Raw genomic sequence first — 18,173 nt, forward strand, 5'->3', positions numbered from 1 at the left:
CCTAAGGTGACACGTAGTGATCTTGGGTTAGCTCGCCCGGTCCTTTTGAGGAACTTAGTTAAGTGGAGAATGTGATATTATCCAAGTTTTAAGGTATGAAGGTGACAAGTAATGATTGTCTCATCGATATAATTTATGTGTCAAAGGTGTGCGGTTTATGTGTTTCTTAAACTTTGATTAAATTGTACCCTTGGAAAAGATATATTTGGTGGAGCCAATAATACTATATTTTGACAAAGTTAACTTGGCGACAGAGGTAATATGTAACCTTTAATATTGTTAGAAATCCTATCACAACGTATACGTGTGGAAATCATATTTGTTTGACAAATATACTTATTAAAATTTCGTATAAAATCTAAAAATGGTTTACTTCAAGTAGTAAAAGAAAAGGTTTTATATGCAAAAAATATAAAAGTCAAAAACACTAACAAAATCATATATCGACTTTACAAATAAAATGGCTTTTTGGTAATTTCTCAAACTAAGTTGAAACTTAATTAATGAGCGACACCAACTCTATAAAGGGTTTTATAAATAGTATAAAGTATATTATTTTTGTATTTCTTATTTTATGTATCAAATGTGTTTTACAATAATTCAAGATTTAGTTAAACCTATCTAATTTAGTGGTGTTTTGATAATTATAAGTTAATTCTTATTTGATAGATCATTGAAAATAATTAAATACATGTTTGAAAATTCAAAATAAAAATAATTTCACAGAATTTTTTCTATAAAAAGTGCATAAAATGATAAGTAGATAAAAGGTGGAGAATATTTTATTTATTTTAATATTATATTATCCTATAAAATTTTACATTTAAAATTTGATTTTTCCTTAGAATAATGTGAAATGTTTAAAATTTAAGGATAAAATGTAGAAATTTTTATAATTTAAAATCTATATTAATTAGACAATCTAATTATATTTCATAATTAATTTTAAATAATATATCAAACCCTATTTTAAACTTTTTTTATTTACTTTATTTATTATCACGCTGATTTGATTTGACAATAGAATATGAAGCTAAATTAGGCGATTTAATGAAAAATGTAGACAATAATTTATTAATAAAAATATAATTGATTTTATTTTAATTTCTAATTTGAAACTAGTGTTAGGATTCAAATCAATTCTATCAACTTATTTGATTTGATTTTTTGATTCAAAAAAGAAAATATAATTATTTACATAAAAAAGAAGAAGAAGAAATTGAAAGAAAGAGAAAAAAGGAATGTGAATTATCCCTTAGAAATAATTATAAAGTAGTAAATAACGGATAAATTATGATATTCTAGTGAAAAAGCAGAAAAACAGTAGTCAAGAGGCAAAGCTGAGTTCAAAGGGAAGAGGAGGTCAACCCGCAATAGCCGGTAAAAGGTTTCGCTTGTGTACTTCATTGGTTTCCTAAACAACCTGAGACCACGGGTTTCGCGCGAAATTTGCCGGTTCTATTAACGAACTTGCAGTCTATAATTATTCCTTCACTTATTATTACTTTAAAAAAATAATAATAACAAATCCTTTTTTTTCTTTTAAACAAACAACAGTAGGTTGAATATCTTTATCATCACCCCCCAAATTTTCTTAAAAAGTTGCGGAACCTGGTGATTGTGTTGTTGTTCAGGTAAGTGCATTTCATTACTTTCCACGGAATTTTGATGTTCCTTGAAAGTTTTGTGTTGTAATATGAAATTTCAATGTAGATTATGCTTTAGAAGATAATTTGTCGTTAGAATCTTATCAAGGACTATGTTCATTATACTTGAGGTCGCGAGTTTGATCCCTGATGGAGTTTCAGGTTGATCTAGATTTGCAATGGATGATCGACGTGAAATGTATTGATTTGAGAAGCAAAGAACTATGCCGCTGTAACTCTAGTGTTGGGTATAGGCAAGCATGGTGCTTTTAGGTAAAGGAGCAGTTGAACGACTCAAAAATCCTTTTTTGGTTGTTCAACATCGGTTTGATTCTTTTTCTGACTAAAAACAGATATCGTTTTCAGGGGTTGGACTTCTATAGCTAGATACTGTTCAAAGCAGTTGCCAACGACTACAAATGTTTTGGCCATCAACAATGGGAAAACTGATTTCAGAAGATTCAACCATAATCAACTACCAGGTTTGGTTTTTAACTGGATCGTAGGAATAAGAATTCTACTTTGGTCTTCCAAAGTACTACTAGATGCACTTAATTATGTCAGGCTTTGAAAGTGATCCAAGACCAAGTTTTTGTCCGAGTGAAATCCTTTTTGCCAGAGAGTGACAATCAGAATATGGTGATTCTGAACTAGTGTTTGAGATATCCAGTTTCGAAGGGATTCAAAGCTCCAATGATGCATCAAGAACCAGTAGTGAAGATTCTAAGAGTGAAACATTGACTTTTGTTCATGTAGGCAAGAAAAACTCTTCAAGCTCCAGTTCTTTTTTCGCGGGAGATAGTATGGACTATAAACCTGGTTGGCCCCTTCTTCTGAGGGGTTGCTCAGAAACACCACCTACAAAGCTCGCCAGGAATATGTCCGTTGTCCAATGGGTTATGAACTTACCTAGTCGTTCCCCACATCATACTCCTCGATGTTCAACCAACAAAGAAATCGAGCTGAGTGGCAATGGAGGTAACGATAATAGCAGCAATTCCTCTATGCAATATGAGTTGCAGAAATGCTTAGATATACCCCTGAGAAGAAATTCATCTTTTTGCCAATGGTTCGGTTATGAAGTTTTAAAAGCTGCAACTGCTGAGTTCTCATCAGGTTTTTATCCCTTTGATGTATTCTGTTTCACATTTTGTGATCATTGTTTTTGAGTAACGTTCTATTTCATTGCAGAGAATCTGATCGCAGAAGGAGGGAGCAACCGTGTATATAAAGGGATCCTTCCGGATGGTAAGGCAGTTGCTGTTAAGATTCAGAAGTCATCGAAAGATGAATACAAGGATTTTGCCAACGAAATCGAAATAATCTCCTCACTGAAGCATAAACACATAAGGCCTCTAGTTGGTGTCTGCGTTAAAGATTATGATCTAATATCTATCTATGATTTCTCATCTAAAGGGAGCTTGGAAGAAATTCTGCATGGTACAGCTCCCATGTGTCCATTTACTCGGTAAAAGTTGCTTTGAACCATGCCGATGCAAGCTAATATATAAATATATTGTAGGGAAGAACAAAGATAAACATCCTTTGCCATGGGTAGTGAGATATAACGTGGCTGTTGCCATTGCTGAAGGCCTAAATTACCTACATAGTGAGCATTCTCGACCTGTTATCCATAGAGATGTCAAGTCTTCAAATATTCTTCTTTCAGATGAGTTTGAAGCGAAGGTAATGTGTTTGCTGGAATAATGTTTAGTTGAAATGAAATATGTGACAAATTGATTCAACATGACAGTTATCTGACTTCGGACTAGCAATATGGGGACCAACTGCTTCATCATTTCTGATTGAAGCTGATGTTGTTGGGACATTTGGGTATTTAGCTCCTGAATACTTTATGTATGGCAAGCTTAGCGACAAGATTGATGTCTACGCTTTCGGTGTTATTCTACTTGAATTGCTATCAGGGAAAAGACCAATAAGCTTTGAGAATCACAAGGGCCAGCAGAGCTTGGTCATGTGGGTAGGAGTTTTTCTCTGAAACAATCATCTTTCAAGTTCTTTAGATGAGCATAAAATATACTGAAAGTCCTTGGATTTCAGGCAAAGCCAATGATAGAAAGTGGAGATATGAAAGGCATACTGGACCCTGATTTGAGTGGAAATATCAATGCGACTCAGATGCATAGAATGATGGTAGCAGCAACTCTCTGCATCACACGGTCAGCTCGACTCCGGCCGAAGATGAGTGAGGTAATAAAGCTATTTTAATATCTTTATAAAACGTCTTCGAACTGACTCAGATTTCAATTAAAATTTGCACTATTTTGTTTAGGTATTGGAGCTCTTAAGAGGGGAAGAAGCCATTGAAAAATGGGCTGCGACACAAAATGAGAACAAAGAAAGCCAAGAACATAATATCGACGATGGTGACGATGATGAAGTTTATCCAAATTCAAGGGCAGATTTACATTTAAGTCTTGCAATGCTTGATGTCGATGATGATTCGACATCATTTAGTAGCATGGAGCAAAGCAGTAACATTTCTATGGAGGAATATTTAAAAGAAAGATGGAGCCCATCATCAAGCTTCAATTAGATTCTGCTTTTACATGTTTTGACATCTTGTTTGATAACAAAGTTAGGGATATGTTCATACATGTACAGTATATAAAGTGACGAGAAGAAGAGTGTTTTTCTTATTGAACTGCATCAACCAGCATTCCTAAATAAATGAGAACAAAATTAAATTCAAATGATATGATAATTAAAAATAAATTAACAGTAATTTGTTTATGAAGCGCCTTAGCTGTTAAACACTTGTAAGTCGAAAAGATTGAATCTGAGTTTAAAGAAATAGACACTTATTAACAAATCTTGAAGTTCCAATGAAGTAAACTAATGATTATTAGAGCCAACGAAATCTAAACTTACCTAATTACTCTAACATGATCTTCGAAAGAATGATATAATAGTGGCCAATGGTGATTCTAATCTTATTTGGTTGCTAACAAATGTGTTAACCTAATCCAGACCGATGAGGATTCCAAACAAGTAATATTACATTTGTTACCCCCATGACATCTTTAATTAATAAAAAACAATTCAATTCAACCCTTACTCGAATTCTTTGAATGTTACATCATTACTTAACCACATTTAAACGTGTCCAATACTTATAAACCAATATACCGTCTGAGTTCCATCATTCATATTTTCATTTCTATACTCTTACATAAAATGTAGTAGTGTGTCTAGCTCAAATAACACATCAACTTAGACATACCATTTAGCCATGATATATAACACCTTTAGGTCATTCACAACTAGATAGGCAGTTAACACTTACTAATTAAAGTAGGGTAAATTATTAAAATAGTTACTTTTGTTTATTTTAGATTATATTTTAGTCACTTATGTTTGAAATGTTACGTTTTAGTCACTTACGTTAACATGTTGTAACATTTTAGTCACTAAGCCGTTAATTGTTGTTAACGTGTAACGATAAACCGATGTGACATGTTAAATCATCATTTTAAATAAAATTTTAAGTTAAATTGTACAATTGGTTCCCATATTTTTTTTCATTTTGAGCAATTTAATTTTTTCTTTTATGTTTTTTAAACTTTCTTTTCTTTTTTTTCTTCATTCTATTCGCTTTTGCTTACCTAAAAAGCAAGTCAATACTTTTACATTGTCTAAAATACGATAAACAAAATCAAAATCTCAGTTCAATTGTTATATGATTTTTACTAGTAAATAAGCTTTGAACTACATATTTCCCCCAGATCCCAACATGATCTATGAAACGAGAAGCAACTAGGGTTTTGAAGACCACCAACTCAACTCATTCGAATAGTCCAACACAAAGCAATTAAAAATTGGCCTTTTTTTTCTCATTTTCTTTTCCATATTTTTAAAACAAAATAGTACAAAAGAACACTAAACACATGAAAATCCAACTTCAAGTCAGCATTCTTATGAGTCAAAAGGGAACCCCAATTTCATAATTTTTCAGGATGATTGGCTCTTGATACCAATTGTTGGAAATATGAACTAAAAAAAATGTAGAGAAGAAACGAGTATGATAACAATATCAACAATCTGCTAATATTTTTCATGATAAATTCAACAAGAAAAACATTACTATTTATAACAAGATTTCTTTCCTCGTACTCTACTAAAAAAGTCTAATCTCTTAAAAAACTAGAAAACATAACTTGTACACAAGGTTAACATGACAAAATTAGCATCTAAACATCTATTCAAAGGAGAAGTCAGTCATTTGCGCAATGTACCACTCGCATGAGTCTATTTGCCGCCAATCACTTCGCAACTTCATTATCTGCAAGCATATTCTGCAGATCAGCTTGCATGCACGAGTCATTTTGTATGTCTTCAATCTGCAACTCATGTGTCTGCAGCTTTGTTCTCGCTTGGACAGTCCTCCAATCTTGTCATATATTTACTATCCGCAACATGGTTGTAACACCCTGATAAATTTATTTATGTTTCTGTAATTTCTGACACAAATATGTATTTGCTTAAGTGGTTAAGTGTTCTGGGTGTGTGTGTGAGGTCTTGGGTTCAATTCCCACTTTTGGCAAAACTTTATTATTTTAGATCCAAGCCTTACCCTCGTTAAGTGGGCTTATATAAAATTGTTTGTTAATCCATATTAGAATGAGCCTGCTAGTTCGAGTGGTAAGGGAGTTAGTATGCTAGAGGACTTGTTTTTGAATCCCTGCATTAGTGTGGGTATTAATATTTTCTTAGTTGACTAATAGAGTTCAGTGGTTCTGGGAATTTGAGGTAGTTGAGTTTGAGTGGTTAGTGGGGAGTTGAGATTTGATAATATATTTTATTTTCTTTTTCTTTTTCTTTTTCAAAGTTTTCTCTCACTTCCAAAAGAATTCTAACGTTTCTTTTCTTCCTTTTTGGGTTCCCTGCCAATTTTCTTTGTCCTCATCTTTTCTTCGATTCTGTCACTTTTATTTTTACGCAAATCGTCTTGTCTCGATTTTTCGGTGTTCTTTGTTCGTTTCTGGTAAGTGTGGTTATTGTTTTGGTTGGTGGATCGTTGATTAATGGAGCTCATTTTGTGCTTAGGAGAATATCAAGGGGCTGGAGGTTTCTAATCGACACTCTAGTTGTGTGAAATCATCGTTGTTCGTTCGAAGATAAGGGTTTAGGGTAGAATAAAGGGTTGTCTGTCTCGATGCAGTTCGATTTAGTATCGTTTTAAACGACTAATTCATTAATTTGTTGGACAATTTTAGGCGTTGTGTGGTTCGAGAGTGTTTTTGCATCAAAATTGTACCAGGTGGGTACCCCTTACGCGTGGAAATCGAGTTTTAATATGTAGCTAGTATTGTTTCTAAAACCATGGGGACTTCTATTGAGAGAACTTCTAGTGAGGTTATTGTACTGAGCTTGTTGGGACTGTCTATTCGGGTCAGTAAACTTTATAGAGATGTTTCGTTAGATGTGCAAGGGGTTGTATTTCTGGAAAATCTGATGGAGTTACCGTTTAGGGAGATCGACTTGATTCTGGGTATGGATTGGTTGGTTGAGCACCGAGTTAGTTTGGATTGGGCGACTAAGAGGGTCGTTCTAAGGACCAAAGATGATAAGGAAGTAGTTGTGATCGGTGAGCATCGAGATTATCTGTCCAATATGCTCTCTGCTCTTGTGGTTGAGAAATTGGTTCGAAAAAGGTATGAGGCGTATATGGCTTTTATCAGTGTTTCAGGTTATGAGGACTCTTCTATCGGGAATAACAGAACAGTAAGGGATTTTTCAGATGTCTTTTTTGAGAAATTACTAGGTTTACCTTCGAATCAAGAAGTTGAGTTCAGGATTGAGCTTTTACTGGGTACAGCTCTGGTATCTATCGTTCCATATCGTATGGCACCAAAGGAGGTTACAGAGCTTAAGGCTTAACTTCAAGAGCTTCTAGATCATGGTTTCATTCGCCCTAGTGTGTCTTAGTGGGGGGCACTGGTTCTGTTTGTAAAGAAGAATGATGGGACCATGAGGATGAGTATTGATTATTAGCTTAAAGTTAAGGAAGTTGATGTTCATAAGACTGCATTTAGGACTCATTATAGACATTACGAGTTTCTATTTATGCATTTTGGTTTGACGAATACTCCTACTGTATTCATGAATCTGATGAACTGAGTCTTTCAACTATATCTGGATCAGTTCATCGCGGTCTTCATCGGCGATATTCTGGTTTACTTTAAGACCGAGGATGAGCATGATGAACAACTAAGAGTAGTGCTTCAGATACTCTAAGAGAAGCAGCTCTATGCTAAGTTTAGCAAGTGTGAGTTCTGGTTGCGTGAGGTAACTTTTCTGGGTCATGTGGTTTCCACTGAGGGGATTCAAGTTGATCTAAAGAAGATTGAAGTTGCGTTTGATTGGAAGCAACCTAAGAATATATCTGAGATTCGTAGTTTTCTGGGTCTTGCGGGGTATTATCGGTGTTTTGTTGAGGGGTTCTCATCGACAATATTCTAGTTTACTTTAAGACCGAGGATGAGCATGATGAACAACTAAGAGTAGTGCTTCAGATACTCCGAGGGAAGCAACTCTATGTTAAGTTGAGCAAGTGTGAGCTCTGGTTGCGTGAGGTAACTTTTCTGGGTCATATGGTTTCTGCTGAGGGGATTCGAGTTGATCTGAAGAAGATTGAGATTGCACTTGATTGGAAGCAGACTAAGAATGTATCTGAGATTCGCAGTTTTCTGGGTCTTGCGGGGTATTATCAGTGTTTTTTTGAGGGGTTCTCTTTGATTGCAGCTCCTCTGACTAAGCTTCTGCACAAGGGTGTTCCTTTTGTTTGGATAGATGCGCAACAAGCGAGCTTCGAGAAGCTCAAATCCATTCTGATTCAGGCTCCTGTGCTGATACGACCTGAATCTGATAAAGAGTTTGTGGTCTAAAGTGACGCGTCATACGTCAGTTTGGGATGTGTATTGGTGCAAGATGGTAAGGTTATGACTTATGTGTCCCGTCAGCTTAAGGCACATGAAGGGAATTATCCGACTTATGATCTCAAGTTGGCTGCGGTGGTTTTTGCGTTAAAAATCTGAATGTACTATCTGTACGGTGAGAGGTGTATCATCTACACTGATCACAATAGCCTCAAGTACCACATTACCCAGAAGGAGTTGAATCTTAGGCAGGCTCGCTGGATTGAGCTGCTCAAGGATTATGACTGCACGATAGAGTATCATCCTAGTAAGGCCAATGTGGTGGTTGATACTCTAAGTCGTAGAGCGATGACTAATTTAAGAATGATGTTCGCTCGTCTTAGTCTGTTTGATAATGGGAGTCTGTTAGCCGAGTTATAAGTTAAGCCGACTTAGATTTGTTAGATTCGGGATAATCAGTTAGGGGCTGAGTATCTGGGTTTGCGGTTTCGTCAGATTGAAAGTGGCAGTACTTCAGATTTTGGGCTAAATAATGATGGAGTTTTATGTTTTCGAGGTCAGATTTGTGTGTCGAATGATTCTGATCTGAGGCAATCGATTCTGAAGGAAGCACATAGTAGTCCTTATGCTATGCATCTCTGTGGTAATAAGATGTATCGGGATCTTCGTAAGCTGTACTGGTGGTCGAGTTTAAAATGAAAGGTAACAGATTTTGTTACTCATTGTCTGACGTGCCGGCAAGTTAAAGGCTGAGCACCAGTTGCCTTTGGGTTCGCTTCAACCTATTAAGATTCTCTTATGGAAATGAGAACAAGTAACGATGGACTTTGTTAGTGAGTTGCCTTTAACACCCACTAAGAAGGATATGTGTGGGTCATCGAGGATTGGTTGACCAAGTCTGCTCATTTTATTTCGGTTCGGACGGACTACTCTCTGTTAAAGTTAGCGAAGCTCTATATTTTTGAGATTGTAAGATTGCATGAGATTCCAATTTCGATAATCTTTGATAGGGATCCTCGTTTCACTTCTCAGTTCTGAAAGAAACTTTATGAAGCTCTGGGTTCGGTATTAGACTTCAGTACTGTGTTTCATCCTCAGACCAATAGTCAGTCTGAGAGGGTGATTTAGATACTGGAGGATATGCTTTGGAGCTGTGTGATTGATTTTCGAAGTAGTTGGAAAGGTTTTCTACCGTTAGTTGAGTTCGCTTACAATAATAGCTTCCAGTCTAGCATCTAGATGGCAACTTACGAGGCTCTGTACGGTCATAAGTGTCGTACTCTGCTTTGTTAGGCTGAGTTAGGTGAACGACGGGTTTTGGGTCCTGAGTTGGTTTCTAAGACTGAAGATAAGGTTAGGCTGATTCGGGATTGTCTGAAGGCGGCTTCTAATAGATAAAAATCTTATGCGGATCTGAGAAAGAGGGATATCGAGTACTCTGTGGGTGACTTCATATTCTTTAAGGTATCTATGTGGAAGAAGGTTCTACGGTTCGGTCGTTAGGGCAAGTTGAGCCCTAGGCTTATTGGGTCGTATCAGATTCTAAAGCGTGTGGGGCCGATCTCTTATTAGTTAGAGCTACCTCTAGAGTTGGACGGCATCCACGATGTGTTTCACGTCTTGATGTTGAGGCAGTATCGATCTGATCCATCTCACGTTGTGTTTGTTGAGGAGATTGAGGTTAGACCAGGTTTGACATTTGAGGAGGAGCTGGTTCATATTTTGGATCTAGATATTAAGGTTCTGAAGAAGAAGTTCATTTCGTTGGTAAAGGTTATGTGGTGAAACTAAGGAAGCCACGTGGGAACCTGAGGACTCGATGCGTCAGCAGTATCCTCATCTGTTCGGATCAGGTAAATTTCAAGGTCAAAATTTCTTTTAGAGGGTAGAGTTGTAACGCCTTGAATATTTAAGTCTGTTTTTGTGAAATTTGACACAAGTAAGTATATATTTCAGTGGTTAAGTGTTCTAGGTGTGTGTATGAGGTCTTGGGTTCAAGTATCACATTTGAAGGTTTTGTTATTTTTTATCCAAGGCTTATCCCTGTTGGGTGGGCTTATATAAGATTGTTTGTAAACTCATATTAGAATGAGCCTATTAGTTTGAGTGGTAAGGAGTTATATAAGTTTTGGGCCAGGCAATGTGGGCCACACGGGTAAAGCCAATCTGGGCGTGTGAGCCCATACGGACATGTGGGCCCAAGATTCTAGAATTTTCCCTGAGTTTGCACTGGTCGTTTCGATCGACTGTGGGCCTACCGTAGGTTCAGTAAGGGCTAACCAAACCCTATTTCATGTGATCTAATACTCTGATAGTCTGATCTGAGTAAGAAACTAATATGTATGTCTAATTGTACTGTTAAGTATGTATTTATCTGTATACGAGCATGTTAATCATATTTATTATGTTATTTTTACATCTGTAATCTGTATTTGTGTTTGGGGTAGGATTTGTATATGCGATAGAAGTGATCTGTACGGTGACCTTTCGCCTATATTCTAGCAGCTTGACTACATATTATCTGTTATGTGTCACATCAACACTATATGGTTTGTAGGGATGGGTGGGTGTTTTTAACCCCACATGGTGTGATGGGATGGACAAAGATGGTGTGTAGAGGATGGGGTAGGATTACATGCGTCGATCATTATCGATTACGATATGTATCCTTTGTTATGGACTTAGGTGCGAATCATGTCGACTAAATATGAAATTATGTGTATGTCGCATGACTATTTCTATTGGGTTACACACTGAGTTTACGAAAACTCACATCTGTTTGTCTGTTCTGTTCAGGTAATCCATATGCTTAGGTGGGTCGGTGCGATGGAGGCTCAGCGATGACCACCCGTCGGAGAACTGTTTTATTATTTAGTAATATCGGTTTTATTTTAAAATTTGGTTTTTCTTGAGAGTTTGTAATTTTTGGGACTCTTTGGACTGTATGGTTTTAACTTTTGGATTTAGATTTTGTTTTGCATTCTTTTCTCTAACGTTAACAAAAACACGTTATGCAAACAAATGGTTTTAACAAATAGTTTTTGGAAACACGAGCTTGGTTTTGGTTTCAAAAGAATTTGGAACTTCCATTGCGAAATAAATGGTTAACTTTAAAGAACAACATAAAACAGTTTCAATAACGTAAATGTATAAATGAATATGTTTTATAATACTTGGATGTTTTGTCAAATAACTAAACATGGTTTTTTCGAAGTATCGTCGGTTTCAAAATCCTTCTTTGTAACACTCTCGGATTCGGCCATGACATCTAGGCCGTGTTTGGGGTGTTACACTCAATACTTACATCTTTTGTTGATTTGGCTCTTATTCTTTTTTGAGCTAAATTTGGCTCTCCACCTATTAAAAAAGAATCTAATTTGACCATCAATTTTTTTAAAAAGAGTCAAATTATCATTTTAATAACAATACTGAGTAAAATGTTAAAATTTTAACCATTGCAACCCACATGGTAATCAACGTGTACTTTGCTATTTTTTTGAAACTTTTATGAACTTTTTATATTCTTTTTATTTTTTATTTTTGTATATTTTATAATTTTTAAATTATTTATTGAGAAGGCGTATAAGCCAAATAGTGTGATATCAACATGACATATACATTGACTGCTATACAAATAACCATGACAACATCATTAAAAATATTGTTTTGATCAACATTTCATTAAAAAAGAGAATAAAGGTCAATTTAACTAAAGATAGAAATGTGGGTGGCTAAATTTGGTATTATGCCAATAAGAAAAATTGTCAAGTTTAGGTACCAAATGTTATATTAATCGTATTCATTTTTATTCTCAATTTCATGCTATCAAACAAAAGTTTGAGTTCCACTTGGGCATAAATCTCAAAACTACAAATGAACTTTCATCAAATGTACAATTTGATGTGTAAACTTTGATTTAGTGAAATTACACACATGAACTTTTATTGTAGTTCAAATTTATATATAAAACTTTAATATCAATTCAATTGTACACATTTAAAGAAATAATTATGTCGATTTATTTTTATATTAGATGAATATAATTTTTGTGTATGCAGTATGCAAACTTAAAATGGTGCTATATTGATAATTGTGTCGATAGTTTGTGAAAATTGAATCAAATCAATTTTAATGTATAAAATTGCACAAAATTAAAGTTCATGTATAACATTGCACATTAAACTAAAGTTCAATTATAATTTTGAGATTTATCCCTTTTAGTTGAAGTTGAAAGACTTTTTAAAATGAAAAGGATAAATCTCAAAATTACACATAAACTTTGATCCAATGTGCAATTTAATACATGAATTTTGATTTGATACAGTCATACACATGAAACTTTGATTGTGCATGATTCAAATGTATAAATAAAATTTTGATTTTGATTAACTGCACATATTTATAAAAAAATAAATGCATAATTTATTTATATATTAGATAAATATAATTACTTTTGTATGCAATATGTGGTTTTATATTGATAATTGTGTTAATGATTTGTAAAAATTAAATGAAATAAAATTTTTATGAATAAAATAATACATATTTGATCAAAATTTATGTACAATTTTGAGATATATCCTAAATGAAAAAAATAAATTAAATTCAAAACTATTTAAATTAATATTAAAATTTTCAATTCAATTTACTTGAACATACATCAATATTAATAATAAACGAATTAATTCGATTATATTTTAAGTAGAAATCGAATATCATTTTAAGAAAAAAGTCAACTTTATCAATTTTAATAATAAACGAATTTATTCTATTATTTATAAGTAGAAATGGAATATTTTCCAAAAATAAAAAGCTTCACGATTCTTTATAGGGGTGAGCATTAAATCGAATTGATTAGAAAAATTTCGAGTTAATCTAGCTGACGAGTCTTATTTTATCATCCTAACTCAATTTAAATTTTTTTCGAATCGAGTCAAGTTAAATAAATTCGAGTTGAGTCGAATCGAATCGAGTGAAATTGTTCGAGTTAAATTTAAAAAATTAAACATGTCAAATTAAGATCTTGTTAGAGTATAACTAATTTCATATTAAAACACATAAATTTGAAACCATATATATTTGAAAACTTTTTCAAAGATTTTTCAAAGAAAAATAAAAAATACTTTAGTATGATAAACTTGAATCATTAATTAACTTATTTAGGTTCTCAAAATTATTATTCTAGAAATTTTTAATTTTTAACTTTCTTTATATATTTTAGAATTTTTTTTGAAATTTTAGAATTTTTAAAAATTTAAAATTTGAATTTTTATAAATATTTTGAATTTGAAATTTATTTTGATTTTTTTGTAATTTTTTGGGAGATACCATTTTGTTCATTTTCAAACTTGACATAAGCTAAAAGGGTATTTACACCAATATGTTATTCGAATTATTCGAGTTATTCAAATTGTAAAATTTAACTTGATTGGAACTTGAATTATTTATTTGAGTTGACTTGAATAGTTCGAATAACTCGATTCGATTAACTCAAAATTTAAATTTTTTTTCGATTTTTTCGAATCGAATCGAATTTTACTCGCCACTAAATCTCTGACCCCAATAGAAATTTAAAGAAGGCCCTCAAAAATAGAAAAAGACATCATTGCTTTTACATTTATTGTTAAAAAATTATATGAAATGCTTAAGGGTGTAAAAAGGTCTCAAGCTTTTTTTAAAAAAGTAATTAAGTCCTTCATTTTTTTTTCACTCAAGTAGGTACTTGAACTGTCAAAATGCATCAAAAATGCCTTTTGACCGTTAAAGTTAACTGATCCTAATTTTTTCAATTAAAGTAACCCCGTGTCACAACTACAATGTGACATGTGGCAAAAAATTATAAAAAATAAAAATCAATAGAACTTATAAAAATTATTAAATTTTAATATTAAAAATTAAAAATATATATAATGCATAAAAAAGGCCCTTTAACCATTGGTATTAAAAGTTAACGATCACATTACAATGTGACATATGGTGAAAAATGATAAAATAAAAATCAATAAAGTTATATAAAAATTATAAAATATTTCTTTTTGTATGATAATTTTTATAATTTTTTTATGAATTTTATATTTCTTTACATTTTTATGATTTTCTTACGACTTTATAATTTTTGTCCATATTTCTATATAGATTTTTAATTTTTACAATTTTTATAAAAGTTACAAATTTTATTTTTTTACAATTTTCTATTTTCAATATTTTTATTAAAATTTAATAATTATTATTTTTATCATTTTTGTCATGTATCACCCCGTGGTTGTGACACATGATGGCTTTAATTGAAAAAATTAGGGGCAATTAACTTTAATGGCCAATTGTTAAAATTAATGGTCAAAGGGTCTTCTTAATGGATTTTGACAGTTTAAATACCCAATTTAGTGCAAAAAAAAAAAAGGAAAAATAAGGGCTTAATTGTTTTTTTTTAAGTTTGAGGGCATTTTTGATACATTTTAAAAGTTCAAGTACCCAATTATAAGGGTGAGCAAAACTTTATTCGACTCGAAAATCGAGTTAAACAAATCGAGTTAATTGAGTCAACTCGATTTTTTTAAAATTTCTAATTCAAATAAACTAAATATCAAACTATAATATTTTACATTTTTAACCCAAACTCTCACACCTTTTTACTTTCCCCAAATACTTTTACTTCCCCTCACTTTCTCCCAAAACTTTTACTACCCCTGTCATCCCACTCTCATCTACCCCAAATCCATTTCCCCTCAATTTTTTTTTTGAATATTTTTCCCACATTTACTTTCCCCCAAAATTTTACTCCCCCAACCCTCAAAACTTTTTATTTTTCTCTTAAAATTTTACTTTTCACCCTTTACCCCAAATAAAAAATCACTCAAAAAAAATTCTCTAAACCTAAATAGTAATAATTTTATTTATACCTACTATTTATATTATTAAATTAAATTTCACATTTATTACTATTTATATTATTGAATTGTTTAATCATATTAAATCTTTATAATTTTTTAAATTAAATTATTGATGATGCCATAAAACATTCGTGTTAAAATTTTTATGTTGGTATCAATTTCATATTTTATCTTTAAGATAACTTTTAAAAAAACCCATTTTTTATATTTAATATATTTTTAATTTCAAAATACATAGTAACAAAAATCGAAGATAATTGAAGCAACTAAGCAAGCAAAGAAGCTAACATGTATATAAAATATTAATAAATAAATTATAAGGAGATGAAAGTTAATAAAAAATTTGATTACGGTGGACAAATTGGATTACTGTGGGTGATAGTAGTTACAAGGACCTAAAGTTATGTTTTTTTTTAAATTTAACTCGAATAAATATATTCGATTCAATTCGATTCAAATTCCATCTCATTCGACTCAATTTAAGAAAATTTCAAATCGAGTTAGGATGATAAAATAGGATTCGTCAACTCGGTTAATTTGAAATTTTTTTGTTCGATTCGATTTGATTGAACGCTCACCCCTACCCTATTGAGAGCAAAAATAAAAAAAAATCTTAATTTTTTTTTAAAAGAGTTTAAAGGCTTTCTATACCTTAAGCCTATATGAAAATTATTTTATTTATTTACATAACCATAAAAAAAACTTTCAAAATTAAACCTGTTAAACTATAATTACATTTTTAAACAGTAATGTTAACTCTCTTAGAAAGTTAACATTTGTTTAATATTTTTTTTAGTATATGAATTAAATTCATTTATTTAATGATAAAAGGATTAATTTGATGTTATTATAAATATATGTACTTGTGAGGAAAATTCACCCTTTTCTGTCACGTAACTACTCTTATGCACAGTACAACATGCTATATATCCTTCCAAAGTTTAGAAGAACGTAATTCTGCTCTTGTTACTCTAATTCTTGAAGATACGGTTTGTGGTGGGAGAATCGTAGAAGAAAACAATGGAATCAACTTCGAAGAAGGTAACTCTGAGCAGCTCCGACGGGCGGACTTTCGAGGTGGAGGAAGCGGTTGCATTCCAGTCTCAGACGATCAAACACTTGTACGAAACAGGTTGCACCGGCGGCTTCATACCTGTCCCTAACGTCACCGGCGACATCTTATCCATGGTTCTCCGATACTGCGAGAAGCACGTAGATTCGGATACCGCCGCTGGCAAGGAAAGCTTCTACGATAACAAACTCAAGCGCTGGGATGCTCTTTTTGTCAAGGTTGACCAAAGCACCCTCTTCGACCTCATCTTGGTTAGTTCCTTTTTCCAATTTACGATTATGCGTCTGCCACCTTCTTGTTCTTGAATCTTGGTTGTATTCTAATATTATGAGAATGGGGTTTGGTTGCAGGCGGCCGACTTTATGAATATAAATAGCTTGATGGACTTGACATGCAAAACTGTTGCCAACATGATGAAGGGGAAGACAAGTGAGGAGATTCGTGGTACCTTCAACATCAAGAACGATTACACCCCCGAGGCAGAAGAGATGGTTAGGAGGGAGAACCAATGGGCATTCGAATGATTCATATCCATACCCATTCAAATCAAAATTCACTGTTTGATATGTATAGCTTAGGAAGGAATGTCGATATCATCAGAGGGTTGATTGGGCTACGACGGAAGTTTGGAAAAGTTGGAACACTGCCCCTTTTTCTTGATATTTTTGCTTTACAACCTGTTTCTTGAGGATTTGATATGAATGCCCCTTTTCCATGCCTTTCTTTGTTCTTCTTCCATATTCTTTACTTAAAATTTTTAATTGTTGTAAAGAGTTGACCAATGACACGGTGAACAAATGCGTTGCCAATGACACGAAGTTTTGACGTATGATCGTCGACTTACATCCCATTTAAGCAGCCACAAATTCCTAGTTTCAGCACCAATCTTCAGCTGATTCGCCTCTGCGTCCGGCCGTCACTTGTTTAATCCAGCAACCTCTCTCGCACCACTCCAAGCCTCCACCCTCTTCTCTTTTCCATACCCAACACCTTCCTCGTCTCTCCTTGCACCATCCATGAGTCAAGTCAGTGCCCAGTTCACCGCCCACCAGCTCCTGAACATCACACCTTAGCCGTTGGTGCACTTCACCCAGACACTGCCGCCCTCCCTTCAGCAGCACACTACCTATCAATAACACTTTTTTTTTCTTTTTCTGACTTATTTTATTTACTTGTATCCTTTCCTTTTTTATTTTCTCTTAGAATTGATTCCAGGCTCATTCGGTGATTCATTTGATTGGTTCATTGGGTGCCTATTTGGTGGAATAGCTTATCAGGGCAGAAACCGGAATTAGACCTGAATAATCATTTATGTCTCTACCCTCTAATGGGCTATTTAGTGCCTTTTTTTTCCCTCGTTTTACCATAACACTTCTTGCATCAAAAGCTTCCCCAACAAAAATCAATAAATCACACACAAAAAAAAATTCAACAATACCATGGATTGAAAAATAGTCAAAATAAAAGTATTCTTAAAAGATAACTATTATTTTTTTTTATAGATTTTAGAATGTAACGACAATAGAATAATCGCAGATTTCTTTATTTTACCACTATATTTCTTTAATAAGGATTCGACTCAGGGGTAATACAACCAGAAAATGGAAGAGAAATTCAATCATGCCTATATATAACTAATTTGTAAAGCACTTGAAAAAAAAGTTTT

General features: G+C 33.2%; 3 protein-coding genes across 3 annotated transcripts; all 3 read left to right on the plus strand.

Moving 5' to 3' along the window:
• Window positions 1-1,646: 1,646 nt before the first annotated feature.
• LOC105762938 (protein kinase STUNTED) lies at window positions 1,647-4,316 on the plus strand. Its single transcript, XM_052624976.1, is given in 6 exon segments — window positions 1,647-2,762; window positions 2,838-3,086; window positions 3,169-3,332; window positions 3,400-3,627; window positions 3,708-3,857; window positions 3,940-4,316. Coding segments are annotated over 6 exon segments (1,626 nt in total). The 5' UTR covers window positions 1,647-2,191; the 3' UTR covers window positions 4,204-4,316.
• A 2,673-nt stretch (window positions 4,317-6,989) lies between these two features.
• Window positions 6,990-8,554, plus strand: LOC105761918 (uncharacterized). Its single transcript, XM_012579853.1, has 3 exons — window positions 6,990-7,490; window positions 7,812-7,883; window positions 8,141-8,554. The coding sequence occupies exons 1-3, from the start codon at window positions 6,990-6,992 to the stop codon at window positions 8,552-8,554; spliced, it is 987 nt and encodes a 328-aa protein (XP_012435307.1).
• Window positions 8,555-16,455: 7,901 nt separating this feature from the next.
• Window positions 16,456-17,031, plus strand: LOC105762941 (SKP1-like protein 1B). The gene is made up of 2 exons (XM_012580928.2): window positions 16,456-16,758; window positions 16,858-17,031. Exons 1-2 carry the CDS (start codon window positions 16,456-16,458, stop codon window positions 17,029-17,031), a joined length of 477 nt encoding a protein of 158 aa, XP_012436382.1.
• Window positions 17,032-18,173: the final 1,142 nt, after the last annotated feature.

The sequence above is a fragment of the Gossypium raimondii genome, chromosome 12 (genome assembly GCF_025698545.1).
Source record: "Gossypium raimondii isolate GPD5lz chromosome 12, ASM2569854v1, whole genome shotgun sequence".
Taxonomy (NCBI): Eukaryota; Viridiplantae; Streptophyta; class Magnoliopsida; order Malvales; family Malvaceae; genus Gossypium; species Gossypium raimondii.

What these genes read in the sequence shown, in the direction of transcription:
- LOC105761918 (XM_012579853.1), top strand. Translation starts at nt 6,990, where the DNA reads ATGGGGACTTCTATTGAGAGAACTTCTAGTGAGGTTATTGTACTGAGC. An exon ending in TTTTACTGGGTACAGCTCTG is followed by an intron (nt 7,491 to 7,811) that starts GTATCTATCGTT and finishes TATCTGGATCAG; the next exon opens with TTCATCGCGGTCTTCATCGG. An exon ending in AGCATGATGAACAACTAAGA is followed by an intron (nt 7,884 to 8,140) that starts GTAGTGCTTCAG and finishes GTTTACTTTAAG; the next exon opens with ACCGAGGATGAGCATGATGA.
- LOC105762941 (XM_012580928.2), top strand. Translation starts at nt 16,456, where the DNA reads ATGGAATCAACTTCGAAGAAGGTAACTCTGAGCAGCTCCGACGGGCGG. An exon ending in CCCTCTTCGACCTCATCTTG is followed by an intron (nt 16,759 to 16,857) that starts GTTAGTTCCTTT and finishes GTTTGGTTGCAG; the next exon opens with GCGGCCGACTTTATGAATAT.